Below are 24,731 nucleotides of genomic sequence, written 5' to 3' on the forward strand. Positions count from 1 at the left end.
AAATAAAATAAAATAAAATAAAATAAAATAAAATAAAATAAAATAAATTTGCATGCCATTGTAAAAATCATTGCTTTGCTGTACTGGAACACAAATCTCGAGAAACAGCTCCTAAATCATAGCAGACAAATATACAGATGAAAGTACAATGCGACTTTCAATTTTCTTGTTAGTTCAAAATAATTCTTCATGCAAGAACACACAATACACCCATACATCATAGGGACATGCAGAACTCTCCCACTTGGAAATGAAGGATTCCATGTCAAGTTATAAAAACTCCTGATGTTGCTTTTATGTTGCTTTTAAAACATGTCACACAAAATGACACATTTCTCAACAGAAGTCATGTCCTTCTGGTAACAAATACTCATTTATCAATAGCTAAATCAAAGTTGAGTTAAATTCAAGGAAAGCATCTTTCTCTACATTTGAGTAAAGCATTGTTATTACACAAGGATCAAACCTGAGAAAAAAACAAATTCAAGACATGGAACCAACATCTAAGAAAAATGAATTAAAATGGGCCAGTAACATCCATTTGCTCTGAAACCTGAAGAAACCAAGCCTACACATACCATTAACCTCAACTCGAGAAGCAGCTTTTCAGGGATTTGCAAACATCCTGTCATGTTACCCCTTGAGCAAGACAAAACCAAAACTTTCCTTTTCCCCTTCAAAACAATCCTAGTGCATGGCTACTGCAATGTTATAAGGTGCTGGAAAGAAGGGAGGATATAAATGCTATCAAGACCTAGATGACAATTAATCATGGCTCTTCAGGTTAGAAAAAGCAGCATAACTGTCTGGAGTTATAATATAGTTCAATAAACTTCCAGAAGTTAGAAATAGGAAATAAAGAACTTCTGTTTCTCAAGTCCTAAGAACAATTCAGCATTGAAAGAAATCAGAGTAAACATATAAAAAAAGAGGAAATACTTGTATTTCCCAATCTCCCAATTACCACAGAACTTTGTGGCAACCAAACATATAAATGTTGTTCAGAAAGCCACCACTATGGCTTGACATAATTCTTAATTCTCTCACCACCATATTCAGTATACTGCCCGTCAGTAGTCACTTGTTAAGTAGCCCTCACTATTCGCTTGAACTGTGTTATACATATTCAGGCACAGGTGACATAAGATATTGAGCACATCTATTTGACACCTACTAAAGGTTTGACCTGAAAAAAGTACCCCAAGTTTACACTAAAAAATTCAAACCATACATTGGCAACAAATTCTGCAATTCTATTTCATGGTATTCAACATTTTAAGTAGTCTAATCTTAATTGGTAAAATATTCTACAACTTCAAAATTCCATTTACATCAGTGAAGCTCCCTTGCATGATTTCATAATTAAACCTACTTTTCATTCACATTCATAAAAAGGGTGAGAAATATAGTACTGATGAACTAAAAGATCTACTTTAAAGATATAGTAGTGTATCTAAAATGACACTATTGCATATCTAGCACTATCATTTTGCTGAATGCCCCTAAAAGTAAACTGGCCATAACACTGCATGCACATGATAGTCCATTAAAAACAAACAAAAATCAGAGCAGGCCTTACCTAGCTGTTTTTCTCGTTCTTCTCTTCGTTCTCTGGCAAGCCGCTGCCTGTCATCAACCCTTAGTACTGTTGGATGATCTACAAATGGAGGAAGAGAAGTATTAGGCACATAGCAGAAAATCAAGTACTACCAAACCCAAAATTTTAGGAAAATGGCTGTCAAACAACTCTATTTATTCTGCTAAAATAGAACATATTTTCAGAAATCCATCTTATTAAAAAACCCCAGAAAACTGATAATTAGAATGCACTCGTATTTTTTAAGATGTACAATACTTCCAAAGAATAGACTAAGGTGTAACTGTGAATACCCAGCCAGACTACCACTCGTGAAAACCCAGGAAGAAGCTTTGTTTTGTTTCCAAGCCTAAAACAACTGGGCTGCTAGAGAGCATTCTGAAAAAATACTGTTTATTATTCCTGTCTCTCAGAAACGGATCCACAGGAAAATCTACTATAATAAAGCATCGTCTTTCCCTTGATAATGCCTCAGGACAACCAAGAATCCCTATTTCATGACACAAGAACCTCAGCACCCAAGCAAAACACTGATCTGGCTGAGTAGTTCTAAAGTAGTTCTGGCCGAGCCTCTGGAAACAGCATGACATTGATCTCAAAAGATGTTTGTGTGCACATGTGTTAAAAACTCTGGAAAATATATTAAAGGCAGTGAGGGCATCACATGCATGGACTGGTATAATACCAGTCGAGTAAGATGATAGCTTTAACTGATCTTGTAGATTGAAATTTAGCTACATGAGTAGTTCACAACTGTCTGCAACTGGCCGCTTGGATCACAGCAGTTTGACTAAGACAATATGAAAAATCTCTGTCAGAGCCCAGGCTTGACTTTAAACATTCAGGTTTGGTTGGAAAAACATCACTTGCTCAGTGATGATTCTGGAAGACAACAAAGTGCTGAACAGCTAGCATCCGACTTCCAGTCTCAGCAATGGAGCTGTTCCAGACAAAGGGAACAAAATCCAAGTTAGCAATTCATCTCAGCATGCTGCCAAAACTAATTTCCTACTCAGCCTGTTCTGTTAAACCTGGAAAGCTCTTAATTTTATGCTTTTTTCAGTAGCACTGAAAAAGTCTGCTTTGCATAAGAACACAATAAACAAAAAACCCACAGAAAAATAAAAAAGATTTCTGGATCTAAATAAATGGTCTGGTTAATTTTAGTATTGAGGGAAACTCAGTTTTAAAGTATTTTAAGATAAAGAATTACCTAGAATACTGTCACCATTAAAGTGCACAAGACAACAGAGTCTTTTCACTATTCACTGTGAATTTACATGTAAGCAACTTGTAAAAACATGCAGAGTCAGCCCACTTGTGTATAGGCTGCATACCTACGAAAAGAAGTTATTAGCAAACAATACAATGTGTCACAAAACTGAGGTTAAAGATATTCACAAAAGTGAGGCTGTGCTAGACTAATTTTGAAGAGTTATTTGAATTAGATTTTAAAAAAAATCAATAATGTGCATTTCATCCCCTAACAGAAGTTTCTGCATAAGCATGACAGGATTTCTTGGGTGAACCAGTTCACTAACAGCTATCTACAGTTTAATTACTCTTGAACTCCAATCAGTGAAAAACTATTATCTCAACAACTGTCAGACTAGAGCCCCAATTAAGAGTGTTAACAGCGATGCAAAGTAACAGCCGCAAGGAGAAAGCCCATCGCACAGTTGGCAGGGAGAACCTTCAAACACGAAAGCCCCAATGAAAGGTGCAGCAAGTGAACAGGTCACCAGCAAAGACAAAGGTAATCCATCACCCAGTTACAGGTCAAATCTTTAATGTTGGTTGACTAGCTCATGGTGCTGCCATTTATGACACTGCTCAGCCAGGCCGTGGCAGAGATTTGTCCACCGCATGGTGCATTTGGCTGATGTTCAGCAGTGTGCTGCCTCACACACAGTCCCTTTAGCACGCAGACACAGGTCAAAGGGGTAATAATATTCCTTCTCTCTTGTGACAGCACACAAGATTCACAAAACATGAATTTCTGTAGCATGAGTAATTAGTGCTTGTGGAATAATGCACATTTCCCCTGGAAAATGAGGATTCCCTTCAAGGGCTGTCAGCAAAGTCAATGTAACATTGAGTTGACAGAAAATGATGAGGCACTGGGGAAAAATGTAGAAACCTGCTTCTTTCAGAATATCCTTCCAGTGGGGTTTTTTTTTTCCCTTTCTTGAGAAGAGAGATATCCCTACCGGGGAGAGGCAACAATTCTTCAAAGAGGCAGGAGGGTTACATGGACAGGCAAACTGAAAAGGTCTCCCTTAAGGATTCCTAATTATAAGCAAAGGAAGGAATAAAATAAATTTTTAAAGTTGCCCTCTGCCAGTCTGTTCGAAGAGATCCAATTATCTTTCCATATCACACACCTGAGTGTGTTCACACAAGAAGAGCCCCTCTCCCAATACCCCAGGATGTTAGAACAATCCTAAAGAATTCACATTAAGTTGCAGGCTATGCAGAGTGTAAGTGTGTCTTCAGTAACAAGCGATTTTGCATACATTTGGGATCACAAAGAGCTAAATCAATATTAGTACAAAGATGAGGGTAACACCTTTGTAGCAGACCATCATTGCATTTGCTCTGCTACATGCTGGAGCACATATTATGGGTGCAAGTCTTACACTGATACTTAAAATGTCTCCACTAAGCCTTGAAAATGATCCTTCATAGTTTGGCTACAAGCCCAACCTCCAACATTTGCATTCTGAATCCAGATGTTCTGCTGGCACCCCCAGTGCACAGCATCAATAGTTTCAAACTGTGGCAAAACAAAAGAGTTCATTGGGACTGCTCCCCATTTTATTTTTCATGTCTCTACTCATTAAAAACCCACCAGGCAAATACCTGGGGGATTAGCATTTCTTATTCAGTAGGAATACCAGGACAAACACACAAAGTACTTTGTACTCTCTCTTGTTCATATCCGTCATCAAGCCATAAGATTTAAGTTACTGCGAAAGGAGATGGGAAACATGTCAGCTGCAACAAATCCTGCAAGAATTTATCATTTTTTAGAGAAATAATTACCAACTGGGCATATGCAAAGCCTAACAGACAACACTCCGGGAAGACCCACATGCTGCTTTGGAAGTTGCAGTCTGGTTATGCTGCAATATGTGGGAACTCACACTCAACCACCTATTTCCCTTCACTTATGTAGCAGGCATGGGATTAAGCATTTGTATGATAGGGGTGTTTGGAAAATAAATAACCCATAGTTCTATAAAGGAGAAATTAATTTTGTGCCTGCTGCTGGAAATTAAGCCTCTAAATTACATATGAAAACAGTATATGTCCATATATTTAGAACACTTACTGCGAGTTCAAAATAATTTTAATAAGTTAATAGTTAATTTTGAAAAGCTTAGAAGCTGTGAACAGTATTTATTTTGCAGAAATTCAGCACTGAAACATCAGTAGGTTTTTGTCCCTAATGATATCAACAAAAGGAAGAAACAAGTTTTACAAATCTTCTGTAGAACTGATACTCAATAAACTCTTAAGCACAGTTGATATTTGTAGCAATTAAGTTCCTAAATTAAAAATTTTCTTATACACTTTGTACATATGGCCAGTTTTTGTGGCTCATACTGTCAGCTACACTCTGCCTTCCCTCGCTCCAGCCCCAAGAATTTTGGATTCCTTTCTACACCCCAGCATAGATGAAGGGAAAATTGGAACAGTTAGGACCCCCTCCTGAGAAATGAAAACTGGATTAAACTATTGCAGAATAAAGTGAGCATTGAACACTGTCCAACATGAAGAGCTCTGGTTTTGCTGTGGAAGGAGGTAATGTTATCTTTATTTTCTCCTCTTTTTCCCACTGCCTATCTGACTGAGAGCAGCCATGAATCCTGTGCTTTGTGCAGGACCCAGCATGGCTGGCAGAGCATGTGAGGTGTGATCTGAACACAGACAGCACTGGGATTCCTTCCCTCCGGGGACATAGGCCAAAAGTACCCAGTTTGGGGATAGAGAAGAGTCCGTCAGTACAAAACAGTCACTGAGCTGCCAAGCTGTCAAGGACTTGAAAGGGGAATGTTACAGCGTGCCTAGTCCTCAGCAACACAAGCACCTCTGCTTTCTCAGGCATCTAAGCAAAATCATTTTTAACTGCATAATTTAATCTTGGGTACCTGAAATGCAACACAAGCAGAATTCAGATATCTAAGTCATCTTCTGGATCTTGGTCTAAGCATGCATGTGGAACAGACCCATGACACCAAGGACTACATTAAGCTTTTTAGTACATACACTTTCAACTGTGTAAGCAAACATGAATTAAATCCACACAATGTACCCGTGAGGTATGGTGAAGTAATGAGAAACATTTGCCCACTGCATAGAGCCCATTACAGAATATGGCATGCTTTGTGGTAAGTGAAGAAACGCCTGAACAGAAGCACATTTATATAAAGCTCCAAATCTTTGCCTACAGCACATAATTCTCATTCATGCACAAATGCAAATACAGTGGCTTCTGTTGTCTTTTCTCACTTCCCAACCCTCATTCCTAAACTATTCTAAAATATAAGTAGATTTTTCCAGTTTTGCTTCATTGCAAACAATCACAGATTCCAGCCTATCCAAACATGAACAGTCACTGATACCAGTTTTGACTGAAACACTAAGTGAGGTACAAAAGCAACAAACTTTAGATGTTTCTGTGACAACAGCTGTTTTCCACACACCATTGAGGCAAACAACCTTGAAACAGGGACCATGTGGAATGGTGTACCTGGTTTAGTTCCAGTGTTGCTTTGTCCTGAAGTGACTTTCTTATCTTGTGTTTCAGAACCTTCAGTTGCTAAAATAAGGAAGAAAAGAAGATATTAATCAATGATTTTACTTAATAATAGGTCACTCACCTTATTATAATGAAACTTAAATATTGCTGGATTCCCTTTAAAATCACACTGTTCGAAGATGCGATCACCTTAATGCCATTCTACATCATTTATATAGGAAAAAAAACCCCAAAGGCTACACAGAAGGCATTGAAGCCACAACACAAGTTCCCGATTCAAGCTGAAGAAAGAGTCACAAGAAGATTGCATTTTAACAACATGTTTTAATAAGATGTATAAGATGACTTGCAGATCCCAGGTTTCTAAAGGTATGGTACAAGATACTGGTAAAAAACTTCTTTACAAATTTCTAACGCTCCCATAATGCAGGACTGAAGAGAGGACTGTTAATGACCTGAATGAAATCTAACGGAGGAGATATTCCCATTATTTGCAATAGACGTTTGATCAGGCCCTACCAGCCTAGAACAAGATGTAATTCTGGAGCTCTGAATGCCCTTTCAACAACCCTTTATAAAGAAAAAACCCCAGGTGATTCATTACTATTATTCAAATCACAACCATGTCCTTGGTTCAGCATCTGTCTCTAATCAAAAAACAAGCCAAGAAATTAGATGCCATGATTTTTTCATCTTATTACTCATCTTTGTATCCAGCAGTTCCACTATAGGAGAGTTTGAGTCCTGAACACACCAATCTGGGAACAGCCTCAAGGCAGACTGTAGGAATTCTAAGAAGCCTTCCACAAACAGCTTGAAAGTATTTGCAAGCAAGGATAAAAAGTTATAAATAAAGCTTAGGGGAGGAAAGACACCAATTCACTTGAACAAAAATATCACTAGAAATGAAAGTTGGAAAAAACCCTGATTACTCCAGATTTAAAAGCTAAACAGGCATTACTGTATTAGACCCACTTCAGAAAACATAATTAAAACAAGTTTTCTTCGGAAGGCTCCAAGCAATTTCTTATGCATGTCAGCTTTACCAATATACACTCAGTACCTCAGTGAGTTCATTCCCTTCATGCCCTCACAGAAGTCTTTGTTTCCTTGCTTACCTCCTTCCACAAGCAAGTTTCAGGATTAATTTAGGGGGTGAAAGGTGGTAGGAAGAACCCATATGTTACATGTACTGTAGCTTTTTTGCAGGGAGAAGGTGGGTGAGGGAAATAGAAAAACAGTGTTTTCAAATGTTTAGTGTTCAAGAGCAATGTTTTGCCAAGAGCAGTGTTCAAAAATAACATCATCTCACAATAAAAATGTGTGAAATCTTAAATAATTGTCAGACACTCCTCTCCCTGTCATCTGTATTGAGTCTCTTGCAATAAACAGAAATAACCACTGTTGAACTTAACAAATACTGATTCCAAATGACAATAAGAACTGTAACACCGTAAAGGCAGCCCAACACAAGATTTTAGTATTTACCATTTTAAAGGCCTCTTACAAAAGATTAGTTTGACCTGTGGGTAGATGGATTGATTTTTGGAAGGTAATTTGAGCACCACTGAACACTTGCACCACCAGGCTTGGCAGGCTCTACCATTATCAAAATCCATACCTGGTGCTGGAGCAAGTCCAGAGAAGGCCAACAGAGTTGGTGCAGGGTCTGGAGCACAAGTGCTATGAGAAGCAGGTGAGGGAGCTGGGGGTGTTTAGCCTGGAGAAAGGGAGGCTTGGGGGAACCATATCGCCCCGTACAACTCCCTGAAAGGAGGGTGCAGTCAGGTGGGGGTCAGCCTCTTCTCCCAGAACAACAAGCAACACCATGAGAGGAAATGGCCTCAAGGTGCCAGGGGAGCTTTAGACTGGATATTAGGAAAAATTTCTCCCCAAAAGAGTAGTCAGCCATTGGAACAGGCTGCCCAGGGAAGTGCTGGAATCACCATCTCTGGAAGTGTTCAAAAATTTGAGGATGTGGCAGCTGGGGCCATGGTTTAGTGGTGAACATGGCAGTGTTATGTTAACAGCTGGACTTGATTTTAGAGGTCTTTTTCCAACTTTAACACTTCTGTGATTCTAAACTTTTTATATCTTACCTCCCCTTGAAGGTATGGCAGTAGTAAAACAAGATTTTATCCTGCATGTATAAACCATTTAGAACACTCTCAGAATGTAATTCAGTGGGACTACATCACAGTTCCCATCAGCCTGGCCTAGGGCATCACACAGAAGAGGAAACTGTCATAAAATAGAAAAAATACTATTTCTAAGAGTTAGTGAGTACACTGGTGTTCTAAGAGTGTCAACACAAATTTCTTTGCATCTTTCATACTGTATATGGGCATTATTTTCTTCAAGCATTGTGCCATGGGATTATGCAACACTCCATTAACTTCAGAACAGTGGTTTAAATGCCATCCAGAAAATACACTTGCAAAAAAGCCTATTACACGAAGTAATATTTTTTTCCCATATTTCCTTGTCTAACATTTCCTTGGAATATTTTGTGACACAGTTTGAATACACATTCATATGGCCACTCATATGACAAGTGATGAAAAGAACAGATGGCACACCATGAATTTTAACGATGCTGGATATCAAACAAGAATTGGCACAAGTATTTAGTAACCAGTGTAGGTGTGCTCCCACATAAAATACCTATTGCTCTAAGATACAAACAGATTAACCAGACAACTAAACATCTAAAATCCACACCTAAATATTGACAACACCAGTTTCAATACCTAACAGATGCTAGAAGAGTTATAATTTAACTACCTAATACTTGCTCTGCTGCTTATCTTGAACCACTACCTTTACATAAGGGAATAAAAGTTGCATAAAGAAGTGTTAGAGAAGGATAATTTTCTGTGAAGCACAGCTCCTCTCTCTCAGCTCTACCATTACTATATGGCACAGCATGGAACAGAAAGTTGTGCCTCAGTTTCTCTGTGTGAAAAGAGAGGAAAGGGGCGGAGGGGGGAGGCAAGAAAAGATATATATATTGTTACTGAATAATATGCATTTGTAAATGCTGAGCTTTCAAGTAAAACCAGTTGCAGGATAGAATTTGGTACATACCAAGACAAGTAAAAAACTGGCAGATTACTCCTAAAAGAGCAGTTTTGTAATGGAAATGAAATCTATTTTAGAAATCTTTGATCAGTTACGATATGTCTGTGTTCACAATCAGACAGGTTTAATCAATATTTCTATTACCAGGATAAATACAAGCTCTAGAAGGACTGACAAGCAATTTCATGTAGGATGTCAGCTCACCCCATGTCTCATACTGCCATTATAATTATAGTCAATTCCTACAGCAGTTAACAATCTCTGTACCAAGTACCTGTACCAAAGTTTATGTCCTAAAAGGGGAAAAAAACACTTTCTAATAATCAGAACTACTTCAAAAGAGCTGTTCCATGATCAGTATCTGTCAGACAAAAATGCCTTTAATAACCTTACTGTCTAAGGTGTTCCTCTTGAAGTAACAAAACCCATTATATCCAGATTATCCAAAGGAGGCCTGTGTGAGCAGAAGTAGGAATTGCTAGCAGTGGGGAGCAAAACAAGTGCAAAGAGAAATTCTATATTAAAAAGATTCAAAGCTGATGAAAATTCCCATAGAAAACACTGAGAAAGGAGGAAAACTGTAAGCTTTTAGTGCTTCTTTACATGGCAGGTAAGCTCTGGACAAAGAAGACTGGCCTGAGAGACAAGATAATACATTCAAGGGGAAAAACTTAGTTGAGAATTATATCCCCTGGAAGGGTGTGCTGGAAAGCAGAAAGAACATTCACCCAGACCCTGGAAAAAGCACTGATTGCCAAACACTGAGATGGGAAGCATCACACTGGCATTTTGACAGGCTTTTTAAAAAACACAAGAGCTGTGCAGAATACAAACACTTGTTTTTCAGACTGTGGCACATCAAGCACATGTTTGCACGATGTGAACCAGCTATTCCCAGTGAGGTGAATGGCAAACCAAAGGCACCACAGCAAGGCTGAGGAGCTGGAAAGAAGATGCTTAAGCTCTGTTCCATTGAAGAAGGGAATCAGCCATAAGACAGACACAGTTCTATTTCCAGAAGGTCTCTACCCCCCGAAGTGTAATCCTCAAGAGATTAAACACAGTATGAAGGGGCACTTGGGGACCACCAGCAAGAGGTGCTGCTCAGACCTGTGTCAAGGTCAGGATGTGCACAGCAGCCCCCCCAGAACTGCATCCTAGCACGGGTCTGGAAAGGGGAGCTGTACAAGGGCTGCACAGCTGTGGATGAGAGCACAAGCACAGGAGAGCCCCAGGCCTGCAGAGAGCCATGTGTGCCTGACAGCACAGGCACACCTCTGGGTAAAGGGTGCTCTGAGCACCAAAGGGGAGAGACCACCCTCCAGTTTCCTGCTCTAATTCTGCAGGTGAGAGAGAAATACTGAGAAGCAGCCACAAGAAAAAAGAAATAGCTAAATCAGAGGAGGAGGGATTACAGGGAAAAAAGAAAAAAGATCTAGCTATTCTGTACCTGCCACTTGTCATCTAATCCCCCTGGTATGACTGAACAGCTACTTTTTTTAGCTGCCAAAGAGTGCTGGGGGTGTGTGTTGAGAGATAGGGAAGACATCAGAAATGACAGCTGGAACAAACTCATGCCTCAGTAAAAAAGTGCTGCCAATACATAGCTGAGGAAATTCAGCATTAAACTGGGAAATTTAGAACAGAGCTAACTGGGAACTGATACTGATATATTCTTTACTCTTTAGCATCCAATCCTGCTACCTCCAATTACTTCCTTATGAACACTGCTCAAAAAAAAAAAAAAAAAAAAACCAAACCCAAACAAAAGCCCCACTCTTAAGTTCATTTGCTTATTTTATACAGCATGTCACGCCTGACATGCACAATCTAAAAAATGCATAGTTTGAACTACTCAGAATTAAGCAGAGAACAGAGTATTCTAAGTTTGTAGAAGTAATAATAAAGAAGTGGGTCTAGTCTAGGCAGTTTTTCTAGCCTAGGCAGTTTTATCTAGCCACTGGGAACAGTGGCTAGATAGCATGTCAGTCAAGTCAGAGGTATTGCTGTGCTGGGTGGAGTGTGTTCAAAGTGCAGATATAGGTCAGAGCTGACAAAGTTTATTAGCCTAAATTCAGAAACACATTAAGACCGAAGTCCTGAGTACCTGACTCACCGTAAGCATCTGAGCCTTCAGCAACTGGCTGTTCTGTTCTAAAGCAACATCAGTGAACTTTAAGACTAAAGAGTCTCTTTAATGGCAAAACTGGATTGTTTATCCTACAAGCAAATTCCCATGAGCCATGATCCAGGGGCTGAATACAAGGAAAACCAGAGTTCAACACAAGTTAAAGCTTTTCCACTGCTTGTGACTTTTGCCTCTTCTTACATCCATAGTTTATGAATAAGACACGTAAAAACTACTCTTCATATTTACAGTAAAAATATATTTTGCAAGTTTTTAGCATTTCATATTCTTTGTGTTACCAATAGTGACTATATATATTTAGACAAACAGTATACTAAGTAATATTTTAGTGCAATTTATTGTTTTAGAGTTAAGTAATGCGTTCATTAAATACTTGTACCCCATACTTACCTTTTACTTGCATTTTAAAATTGTAAGCTTGGGAACAAAGGAAAGTAATCTTTCCAGAGATAAAGAGGTCTCAAAGTTCTATGGCTGGCCAAAAATTACCAAGATGCATGCAGTGCAGCTGATAGATAAAAAAGTAAAAAACAAGCATCTGGATGTTTAATATTAAAACCTTCAGAGTAAGTCAGGACAAAATTCTGATCTGCTCTCTTCTTTAGAAGTGTTGGGGAAAATAAGTTGTAAATAATCCAATTTAAAAACTCACTTGTTAGAGGCTAGTTTTCAAAATCCACTTGTCAATAATGACTCTGAAACTTCCCCTCAAGAAGAGCTCGGGTGAGTTTTGGCCTGGAAACTTGTTCCAGCACAGTTGGAGACAATGTTTCCTGGTGCTGCTGCACTGTACTGGACACTGGACAGACCAAATTTCTTATGCTGCTGCTTCTGCCATCTGTGTCTGAGCTGAACACTTGGTCAATGCTACTCCTTGCTGTCACAGTATAAGTACACTGGAGTCCTAATCTTGTTCAGGGCCTGATATGCTTTTTCAGAAAATTATTATAAAACAGTGCTTTGAGTGAACCAAAATTGTACTGCCACCAACACTGGCTTTGCTTTTGTAAACTCCCATGCCTGCAAACATAACCATTACCAAAGTCAAGTCCTTCAAAACAAGATAGGAAGCAAATTCTCAGCTTCAACTAACACATGCTACAATATGACCCTGCTGAGAGGCTTGAAGATGGATTAGAGACCCAAACACAACAGTTTGAACACAAAACCAAACCATCTCCTTCTCTCATCACCAAAACCCATTTGTACATACGGCACAGAAGAGCTGTGTCCAAGACAGTTACTCTGACCCTTAGACCATGCAGGAGCACAGGAACTAAGCATCAGCATTTTATCAATATAAAAAATCTCCTCCTTTTCTCCCCTTCTTCAACAACTTAAAACTTCCCTTCTGTGCAGGAAGTAATAAATGGTGCCTTGTGGGTTGCTGTTGGCTTCCAAAGAGCAAGCAGCCTGACAGCAGTCAGCTCCTATTCACAGACCATTTTGAAGCAACCTTCATCCTTTAAAGCCCTTGCTGCAGAGCCCTTCCTGTGTAGCAGATGTGCTGTCCTGGTAGTTGGCAGATGCTCCCTGAGCAGTTGCTGAGGACAGGAGCAAAAGGGCACAGTAACAAACCCCTGCTCACATTCACTCAGGACAAAGAGCTTCCTGGTGCTTCCAGGAAGGTTCCTCAGAGCAGTGCTGGGACTGAGCTCAGGATGGGAAACAAGGGAAGTATCTGAGGACTGTAGGACCTAGGTTGCAGGAGAGACAAGGAGAGGCACAACTTCAACATGCATTTTGCAGAAGCTTGCTCTCAAGAGATGTAAGCTTTCTAGGGAATGGGGAAACCAAGACACTGATGGTGTACTGCCCTTCTTTCAGGTTAATCCTTTGGGGAAGAGCATACAGAGAGGAACGGAATTGAAGCATCAGCTTGGAAACTCTACACATATACTGTCCACACTCCATTCCACCCAAAAAACTCCAAGCCCTCTTGAAAGCAGTGAACACCAGGTTCAAAGGAAGCACTAGTAAGATTTCTCTAACAGAGCTACCACTTCAGAAGCAAAATAGAAACACATCAAAACCAACTCCTTCAGGCTTCTTAATTTAAATTCTTCAGAAAACTCTAGGCAGGATGGGTAGGGCTATACCATCAAATAAAAATCTTTTTGTAACAAATTTTTGTTCTAATTAACACTGATAAAATTATATTTCAGGAGCTTTACAAGGTTTTCCCAACTACTACAGCAGTGAGACAGTAAGAACTGCACGAATTCTGCAGAAGGCTTGGATCTAATGCACTCCAGTGTTCTAAAACTAAAATCTAGATTTCTGTTTTGAAACAATGAAAACATGTACCTAATTTTGGTTAGATGTCAACACTCAGATTCTCTTGTTAAGGGAAGTAGGTTGAAGTGATTTCTGACGGAACTAAGGTGAAGCGAGAGTACTTCCAGACTATAGATCAGGTTGCTTTTTTTTTTAATTCAGGTAATACAAGTCTTCACAATTTCAGATAAAAACTTTAAGAAATTTCCGTCATTAGAAAATGGAAAAATGCCTGTTCTTTTACAGCCTAAACAGCAGTACTTAGAAAGTACGATTGCAAGTTAGAGGTTTGAGTCAGAAGACAGACAGAGTATCTGTTTCATTTCTATTCACTGAACCATGCCTTATTTATTCATGCCTTATTTAAACACACCTATTAATTAATTTTATATTAAAATATTTTCAATTCTTAAAAGCTTAATGCTTTAGTACATCTTTTCATACTTCCAACAGTGTGGAACTTACCAGTCTGGTTTGCAAATATAAATAAATTATATGACACCAAGCTGCAGTGACCAGACCAGTTCCTTTTGCTCTGGCACTCATCATAGAAGTCTACCATCAGAGTTGCCAAACAAAGCGCTGTTACCAATGTTCCTCATCTCTAATGTCCTGGCTGAGCAAAGCAGAATGAAAACTCCCCCAGCACTAGTGATTACTACTCATGGAATGGTATAGAAGTTGCCATTGTTTTCATCATATTGTAGACTAGAAAGATAAACAGATGATTTAAAACTGTCACAGCTAATTCAGCACTCAACTGCAAAACATTAAAATCAGAAGCATTAATAGATTTCTTTGAAAAGAATCCGCAGACATAAACCTGGATGATGCAACTGGCTTTAGGGAAAGGGACAACTTTTTCTTTTTTTTTTTAAAGATTAAACTTGTGTAACTGTTCCATTGGGAAATGCATATTTATAAAAGATTACTTTTGGCTGACTATGTCAGCTTTAAAAAGCATTGTATCCTAAAATATTAAATAACATAGAAGATACCAAACCAAGTGCATTGGTAGGGAGAGTCTTAGAATCTCCTAAGGATGATAAAAGGAACAGAGTGTCTGTAACAGCATTTTTTAAAAAGTTGACACTCATATCCTCTGGATAATTCTATTTCATCATCTTACTGCAATATTAAACAAGGATATTAACATTAAAGGATCCCTGGAAAAAAGGTCCCTGTTTTCTGCTGAAAAAGCCTGTGCTGTGAAGCCAGGTCTGCAGCTGACCAGAAGGCTGGCAAGCTCACCCAGATGCAGATGAGACAAGTGAATGGAAGATTTTTAATTACACATCACCAAAATGAAAGCTGAAATGCCACTGCCTGAGGGCATGCAGGACAACCTCAGTTCCAGACAGCCAGCAATTTGTGCTGTGCAGCCTGTCTTAGGCCATGTGCTCTTCAAACACCAAAGGCAGGCAATGTGCAAGATGCAGTGATTTATTTGTGAGACTGTTATACAAGGGCAAACACCTTCAGCAAAGGTGCAAGAGTACCAGCTGCTTCTCCTCCTCAGATTTCTCACTGCTGCAGGCAGCATTTGCTACCACAGTGTCAGACAGATTCCCATACCCAGGATCAGTGTCAGTGTTTTGCTGCAGTAGTTGTACATGGAAGGTCACCTCAGAGATTATGTGAAATGGAGCACCTGTACAATTTTCTAGATGAAAAACTCTTCTGGAGTTCAACTAGAGATCATTCTTCAAACTATGAGGTAATTCCTGTGAGTAATTCCAAGTCACAATGAAGCTTACACCTACTGCTGAGAAATGGAGAGTTAGGCACAGACCAGCCTGCTTTCTATATCACACTGATTCCAAGGTGAGATTGCTTGGCTGCAGAAAGCAACTCGAGTTGCTTGATATCCATTATTTGATATCCTTGCTCAGAGGGCACAATGATCAAAGTATATTGCAGCCTGTGAGTGTTAGTGAGACAGCAACTGCAGTAAAGTGAATGTGGGCATGGAGAGAAGGGGAAAATGGATACTTTGCTATACATTGCTCTATTGAGCAATTTGATCTTGAGATATAGTAATTTTTGAAAACAATGCAATCTCTTTGGTCTCAGATTTGCAAAAAGAGGACATAATCACTTCTCCCCACCAAAGTAAAATAAAATGAAACATTCTTTTGATGCAATACATATTTTTAATTTAAATGAGTATGTCACAAAATGAACAGTATCTACCAATTAATTTAGGATACTCCCACCAACACAGAGCTTTCCAGACTGACAGTGTTTTCTTCTTGCCACCCCACTGACATATACAAGTCACCACACCCCCACTGAACTCAGTGCACACTCATGCTTTCATCTATCCTTTCAACTCTACCGACTTAGCTCCCTGCGCACTGAAGTTCATAGTTATCGTCCCCGTGACTTCATGTTTTAGACAGAGTACACCCATAATAGTGGTACTTCTGCCACCACAGAACCACAGAATAAATCATAGAATGGTTTGGGTTGGAAGGGACCTTAAAGATCATCAACTTCCAACCCCCCTACAATGGGCAGGAACACCCTCCACTAGAGATCAGGTTGCTCAAAGCCACATCCTACCTGGCCTTGGACACTTCCAAGAATGGGGCATCCACAACTTCCTGGGCAACCTGTTCCAGTGCCTCACCATCCTCATGGTGAAGAATTTCTTCATGCATGGCAGCATACTGATCATTCAAAAGCAAGGCACTACTGTTTTTCTGTATCACAGTGATTAATTCCTTTCTACAGCAACCAAGTGATTCTGTTGCCTGGTGGGAACATCCCCACACCTGCAGACCATTTTCAAGTGCAGTCTCAGTGTGCCCCGTGTAAGAACAAACACATGTTGTCTTCACCAACATCTGAATGCTGAGCCTTGCCCTTGCCAGGTGAGGTTTAGACCATGGAAACAAATGAGGTTTTAGAACTGTTTTCCACAGGGAAAAAATTCAGATAGGTACTGGCTTTCTGAGCATTATATAGAAGAGATGGATTTCAGTAGCTTTTTTTCTGCTTTCATAATCTCTCTCTGCTGTGTGTGCAACTGCAAGCATACTCTAAAACTAGGGTACTTCTAGCATTTCCCACACACACAAGAGCAGCTGCAAGAGGCATAAGACACTTAAAAAATGAAGTGATACGAACTTTCTAAGCATTCGAAAGTTCAAAAATAGGACTGTTCTCCTTCAGAGCCTTCTTTCTTTGGTTACTCTGCACTGCCACCTTACACAGCTATACAAGTGAGAGTACAACACAGTTCTCCCACTGCATTGCTTTAAGAATACACTCACCATCTCCCTGACCTTCTGGGTACCTCCAACCACTTTCTTTCTACAGAGCTTCAACCAACAGTACAGCAGCTCTCACTGGATTCCAAGTTACTAACCTGCCACACAAATGACAATTCCCTCACTACCCATCCCTATTAAAAGATACCTACAATAAATCTTAAGAGAAATCCATTATCCAAGATTTCCCCTCCTCTGCTTTCAATTACTTTAAACTCAGAATCACTGTGTCTGCTGAACTAAGTGAACTCCTGGCCTCCATCCAGTAATGCTTAAAAGCATCTTCAGTCTCATCCTTTTGCGCCTGTGAAGAAGATTGGGTTGCAAGAGTAACTTTGTTCAATTACCTCATTTGGGAGGGAACAAATGGTTACTCATCACAAGAAGAGAAACAGGATAATTTCAACCCAGCCTATTGATTTAGTGGCTATTTTCATCTTACAGTCAGCCATAATAGAAGTACATTTGCACAAACAGACAAGTGGCCTTAGACTGAAAGTGTTTCATGCCCATTGTGGTTTAGTTTCACAGGCCAACTCCCAATAAACTGCTCTGCACCGGCCCTGACAACTGCCTTTGGTGAGATCTTATAAATCTTTTACCAGAGAATGAGTAAAAATTAGGATGTTCAAAACACAAGAATAGAGGATAAGGGGGAAAAGAAGAAGTATTATTTAATGCTAACAGGCTAAGGCACTTAGTGGTCCATGCAAAGGAACATGGCGTAAAATTTGCTATAACTGGCTACAGAAGCGGAGCAGTTTTCTGCAAGATGCAGCTTCTAAATAAAATAATGAAGTACCACAACCTTGTTTACTAAGGAAAAAGTTCATTGCCATGTGGGTTTCAGCTCCTGACTTGGCACCCTGAACTGAACGTGGGAGAGCCGTGTCAATACCAGGCTCCACTGCAGAGCTTGACTTGGCTGAAAAGCTATGCTGCTCCTGGTACCTAATTATCTTCACACAGCAACACTTTAGGCCACTTAGATTTATGCCTGGCACATTTGCTGGGATTTCTCTTCCAGAGAGATAAATTCTAGACTACCTATATGTTAGTGAGATCAATACAAGTAACATAGGTAATCATTTCACTGCTTCAGGGTTTCCTGGGGAATGCTCCCTGCAGCTCAAATTTTGCAGAGATGTTCCGAGTCCTCCTTCCAGCCTCAGAAAAATAAAACACAAATAATGCCTGCAAGTTGCTATAGCAACAACCACCTCTCAAGTAAAGACAGCAGGAAGATTCACAGAAGCCAGGCTTTGTTTATATAAGCTACTCTGGACAGACAATTATTTCTGAAACAGTTAAAACTACAAAGACTCTGGGCTGTTATTTAGCAGTTGAGCTCCTGGATGCACACATTCAAGCCATTACTCTAATTCAGAGTACTCTTGCCTGAGGAAAACAGGCAGTTTTCTGGTAGCCTGCCTCTGCCTTGCTGGAAGGGATGCTGTAACTACTCAGAGCAAGTGCAACACTCCATTTGCTGTTTCTTCTCCTGTTCTTTATATAAAAGATATATCCTATGGACTGCAAGCTAAATAAAACAAGCACTTAGTGTGGTGCAAAATACATATATACAGAAACAGTGTAGCAAAAAGGAAGGTTTCCTACCACTGCTGAGCAGGGAACAGAGCTGAAACACTGACTTAAGAAAATGTATTTCTGTTGCATGACTTATCCTTAATCACTTCAATCACTGTCAAAAATAAAAGCTGTGCCAGGCCTACACCATCATATTTAAGGAGGCAGAAGACAAATACAGCTAATAGCAGCCAAGAGCTCAACAAGATTCTCAAGACACCACTTACAGGAAAACTTGTGTTTCAAAGTAAACATCATAGGAAACTGGAAAATTTATTTTCAGTTCAGGGAGCCGTTCTTTACTGCTGTCCAGCTGTCAGGAAATAGAGCTTCCTGAGGAGCTACGTATTGCTTGGCAGAAAGGCAGCAGAATCTAATTGCTAATTACAACAGTCCATGCACAGAACTGAGTCTGCACAAACAATAATTCCTGAGCTCCATGTATTTGGAAAAATTATAATAAATGAATATGTGTTTAGAAAGGCAAGGATATTATTTCAATAGGAAGGTACTTACATGCAATCTTTAAATAACACCAACGGTTAGTTTTAAAAAGTCTTTATTGTGAATACATCAAATGGTTACTAGAGCTCTTTGGCATTTGTGTTACAAGAATAATTCATCACCAAAATTCATCATCAAAACCAAAGTATATTTTTTACTCAGGTTCTCTCTCGGACCTGAGGCTGAGTGTCACACCGCTAAAAAGTGCATCTTGTCTTTATACACACCCCACACTGTCCACACAAATGCACCACCTGCAGAAGTCTTTTAAAAAATAAAAACTTGTTTCTCTATAGAATCTCCATGGGCAGCTGATTTCTCTCAGACACAGACCACTCTCTTGGAAGCACAAACATTTGCCCTAAGTCCAGTACTACAACAGCTCTTCATACATCATAAAAGCGTATAACATTCCAAGTCCATGCAGGTTCTCTTTTAGTTCCTTAAGCATTGGTGTGATTGCCTTTCCAAGCAATTGCTTGTTAGCTCTCTTGGTGATTGGATTGCCTGACTGCCATTATTTGAAGCTCTTAAGCCTTTGGAGACATATATTTCACTTTTTCCCCCCTCTACAGTCTTCAGAGAAATCTTTTGTCTCTGACTGACTCGCTTTTATTTTAAGGACATTCCACAATTTCAAAACCAGTCTGAGAGGATTCAGCCATATTTGGGTTACAAAAACCACTGAAAATTAAGTCCTCTGAAGAAAAAACACAAGTAAGAATGGGCTGCTACAGAAAATAAATCAAACCAAACATTTCTTGGTCTGTTTTCCTAACAGGAGTAACATAAGTCTTTCCTGACCTCCTTCCACTGCTTTTAGTTTGAGATATATATAGATATATATATATATATATATAGGTAGTCTGTATATCCAACAAATCAAAGAGGGTCTTGAAAAAAAGTATTACTGTCATTGTATTTGATGCCTTAGTTATGTGGATAAAAGCCACCATGGTGCTGTTTGGATTGTGTCTAACAGAGAAAACATAGAATAAGTGTTGAAGTTGTTGCCTTGCTTTTCAGGTCTAATTTTTAATTGCTTTATAGTGATGATGCAACAGAATATGCAATGAAAAACATCTGAGTAAATACAGCAATATGCTATAATAATAAAAAAAAAACCTATTTAGCACCAAGTTTCAAGTATTCAAGAATAAAAACCAAACCTAGATACTACTTTAAACTAAAACCCTCCAGTGTTCAGTATTTTGCCTCTCATTCTTAATATTAAGACATGCACAAACAGCTTTTGGACTGTTTCTAGTAACTAAACTACAAACTCTCAGAAGATGTTTGAAGTTTCCATTAAGCTGTGTCATCACAGGGATGATCAGGTATGCAGCACTACTGAGATAGATCAAAACCTGACTTCATTCACAGTTATTTAGCCTTACTGATGGGAGGGCTATTAAATTTCAATAGCACAATCACATGCTTAATTATTTGATAGTATGTCATCATGTATATGTTGTATTAAATCAAGTTGCAGGGTCAAGTTTTACACTGAGATTTCCTAAATTTTCAGTGCTTGGACTTGAAACCCGAAAAGTTAACCAAAAGCTTGCATAATGCACTGACATGTAGCAGTCACCTAAATTTAAAAACATACAAGCATTAAAAATAGGTAACTTTACATACCAGCAAAATTCCTTTCCACTAGCTGCCCTCCTGTTCCTCTTATCCTATTGAACGATATCTTTGGACCCTTTCCTCATATTACATCCCCCTCCATGTTTCCTCAACCTCCTTCTCTGCTCCTGAAGCTGCTACACTGCAAGTCTCTTCTCTTGCCTGTCTCCTTTTTACCCCTGTAGTTCTCTGGGCAGCACTGTTCTAACCCAAACACGTCCTCATGCCCACCTCTCCCTAGAGGCATCACATCACTTTTCCTGCAAACCCAAGCAGCCAGCACCTGGGCAGCACAGGAGAAAAGCAAGCCTCTACACTCCTAGTTGGGGCACCTGGCGCCAAAGCTGCCTGCAGACACCGGGACTTTTTTTCCCTGGCTGCTTCCCCTCAGACCCCAGAGCTCCAGGGAGGACCACACTCAACTCTTTCCATGGGGATCGTGAATAATTCGAACACTGATTGGCCCAAAGCATTTGAGAGGAAAGGCTGCTGCCCCAGTTCAGCCAAAAATCCTGGACAAAAACACAACACTCAAATGCTGAATGCATCCCTGACCGGCATGAGCTAGCTGTGACTTTTTATGTCACTAGTTTGAATGGCTTTTCATAAGGTCAGGAGGAGGCATAGCTCTAAAACCAAATTCATACTGTACCCAGTTTCAAATCTTTTCATTAAAGCATTGTGGCCTTAAGCCATCCCTTGAGACTGATAGTAAGATTAAGATTTTTTTTCAAGAAGCAAAAAGTCCCTATTGCTTTCCCAGGCCTAATTCTTTAGCAATTGGTCCATTTGCTGACAATGAACAAAATAAAAAGGAGGGAGAGAACCTGGCAGAAGAGAAATAGAGACCAAACCATTTAAATCTATCAGAGTTGTAAAGAGATTGAAACAAGACTCTTTAAAGGGGGAATGTTATGCAACCTTTATTATTTGCCTTCTGCCTTGTAAAATTCAAATTAAGCATGAGAAGGATAAAATTCTCACTTGGGGTTATTTTATTATGCAAAACATCTTGATTTTACAACATCACTGAAATGCTACATGGAATTACAGCTCTTTAATACAATAAAGTGGCTTCCTCTTTATTGCAGATTGAGAAAACAAAGAATGTAGACCTCTAAGCCACATACTTCATTGCAGTAGCCTAGCCTTGACAGACATACCAACAAAGATGAAAGATTCCAATCACTCTGATAGCAAAGCTAAACATTTCATTTCATGAAAGGTCTTTGAATTTGACCCCAGAAACAATAAGGACTTGTTAATAATATTTTAGATAGCATTTTATAACATTTAGAACATTCTATATATATTTTATATATTTTGTGTCCCTGCCTTTAAGTAGTAAATGTTTTACAAGAATGGCTAGACTAAGCTCTAGTGTACCAAGTATACCTCTAGGATTTATTTTGGTTTAGACCATCTTCATGGTTCTGATTCTTGTGTTTGGTCAACCAAAAGAGAGAAAAAAAATGGACTGTGTCTCATTACAGTGTTTATTGCAAGTGACTTATGTCAGTGCAATACTTCAAAGTATTGCTCTCTAATGCACATCAAGTATTCCACTTCAGCAAATAAAAAGAAGCCTCACAGAAATATATGCATTACACAACAGGAGAAGAAAATAGCTGAGCACCATAATGCTGCAATCATAGTATTGGACTCTATGCAGAAATGCATTGTTCACCATATTGGAGGTGTATTTCTGGAAGCGCAGGCAGCCCGTGCTGGATGCCTGATAGCCATTGGTAGCAGGTCCAGTAACTTCAGACAGGCTGACTACACCTCCCTTTTTTGCCCTGAACAGGGGAAGTGGGGATGGAAAAGTGCTCGAGGCTGCTTCATCTTCAGGTAAGTCACTCAAGCACTGTCCTCCAGCCCTTCACTTTGCTCACAGAGAGAGTGGTTGGGAGGCTGGCTGCCAGAGCCATTAAGTTTTCTTGTGTGCAACCACTGAACGGAACTGGCTCCATACCAACAATGCAAGGGTTCCCAGAAATTACCTGCAGGATCCCCACACTCCCCTTCCTGGCTGGACTAAATTATAACATTTTTGCTTATTTGGGAGACACACACCAGGTTTTGTTGCATAAACTTGGGACCACATAGATCAGTTACTGCTGGCATCAGGCTAGTACTAAGCACTTCCTGGGCTCTCTGTATTGCACTGTAAAAATTATTTTTAGGGTGCAAATGGACTTATCTAAAAGGTTATTCTTTTAAGCCTTGCCCATGTGCATTGCCATTCCGTAGGGAGACAGAACTCATCGAACCTGCTTCAATCCTTCCTAAAAGTATTTTTAGGGCAGTGAGTAGCTCACTACCAGTGAGGTTCCAGGCTACAAGATTATTAAAGCCCTATGGAATGTGACTAAAATACATCATCCAAGTCCACCTTACTGGTTTATCTTCATTCAACACAATGAACGTTTCAAAGTCAATCACACTGCAGCATGATGCTGCTGTGTAAGAGATCACCTTGCTTCACAGCCCTTTGGTAAGCACAGCCAAGCAGAACATCATTGACCAGGCTCTGAACAATTAGGATTCATATCACAACTATACAATAGAGGACACAATAACAAGATGCACTCTGTTTCTGTCCAAAACACTTTAAAATGTTACTTCCAACAACTGGAGTGCCAACTAACTTATTTTCATCAGTGCTTACCTATTGCCGTGCCAGCTTTGCAATTGAAACAAACAAAACCAAAATAAAATTGTCAGCACTTTTTACTTCCAACAAGCACTTCTCCTGCTTTTAATGGAAGATCAATGCCAAAAAGCTGATGCAACTAGAGACAAACACTGCAAAACCAAGCTAGACAGCACTTTAAAGGTGCCCTCAACCTTTTCATCACCTACCAGTTCTTGTCTGTGAGCAGCAGGTCCAGCAGAGCATGACTCCTAGTCAGTTCACTGATCACCTGCATGAAGAATTGTTTTGGAATGTGTTGAACTCCCCTCCTGGTTTCTAGCACCCAGCTACATTTCCCTTCCAGGACAGTGTTTAAGAGACACCCGTGAGCCTGTGATTGAGGCTCTCTCCAGCTACCTGAAGGCAGCAGCACCAACATTTCTATTGGCTCGTCACCCACCCCAGGCCAAGCTCCAACCATTCAAACCACTCCTTTATTAGAGAGCACAGTCCCTCCTCTTTAGACCCTGAGACTAGCTCAGTTGGTGAGCATATGGTGCTAAAAACACCAAGGATGTGGGTTTAATCCCTGTACAAGCCATTCACTTAAAAGTTGGACTTGATGATCCTTGTGGGTCCTTTCCAACCCAGAATATTCAGTGATCTGAGAGCTGTCCACTCTCTTTTTTCTCTTTTCATCCAGTAAAGGGCCTGAAATACCTCTCAATGCTCTTCAGTTGACAAGTCCCATGCTATGCATGGCCTGACAACAAGCCTGGGGGTGGATTCTCTCACACGCTGAGTGTTTACTCTGCTGTCCATAGTCTGCTTTGCAGCACAGATCACAACAGATAAGTGGGGAAAATGGTATCATAGCTTTTAAATAGCTTTGTTTGGGAGTATGTTTGAAGGGGATCAAGAGCAGTTTTAAGGCCCAGAAAGCAGAAAAATAGATTCTGAAAAAAAATTAAGCAACAAATACACAAGATCTTCTGCCTAACAACACCATAAAGCTGAATATAACTTTTTTATGTTGAAAACAGACATGTGATCTTCAGAGAGGTCTTAGTAACAGAATGACTGGGAACTGATTGCAGCCATCACAATAAGATAAATTATTATTCTTCTCAGTGTCCTTACACAATACAATTTTGGACAGGAATTAGGCTGCCTGTAAAGCATACAAAGCATCCTAACCACCACAGCTCTTCAACAGACTGATTTTT

At 39.7% G+C, this 24,731-nt stretch overlaps 1 protein-coding gene across 12 annotated transcripts in view; it reads right to left on the reverse strand.

The window, feature by feature from the left end:
- The window catches only part of MAP7 (microtubule associated protein 7), a 108,053-nt gene that overhangs the window by 42,406 nt on the left and 40,916 nt on the right, over positions 1–24,731 (reverse strand). For 10 of the 12 annotated variants that reach the window (XM_017737221.1, XM_017737220.1, XM_017737214.1 and 7 more), the window contains exons 2-3: positions 6,354–6,422; positions 1,580–1,657 (exon numbers count right to left, since the gene is read on the reverse strand). In XM_017737221.1, coding sequence (XP_017592710.1) covers positions 1,580–1,657; positions 6,354–6,422 — 147 coding nt within the window. Of the gene's footprint in view, positions 1–1,579; positions 1,658–6,353; positions 6,423–8,461; positions 8,535–23,732; positions 23,785–24,731 lie in introns of those variants that run through there. The other 2 variants (XM_017737217.1, XM_017737215.1) reach the window with 2 other exon arrangements.

This window comes from Corvus brachyrhynchos, unplaced genomic scaffold (genome assembly GCF_000691975.1).
Source record: "Corvus brachyrhynchos isolate BGI_N302 unplaced genomic scaffold, ASM69197v1 scaffold6, whole genome shotgun sequence".
NCBI lineage: Eukaryota > Metazoa > Chordata > Aves > Passeriformes > Corvidae > Corvus > Corvus brachyrhynchos.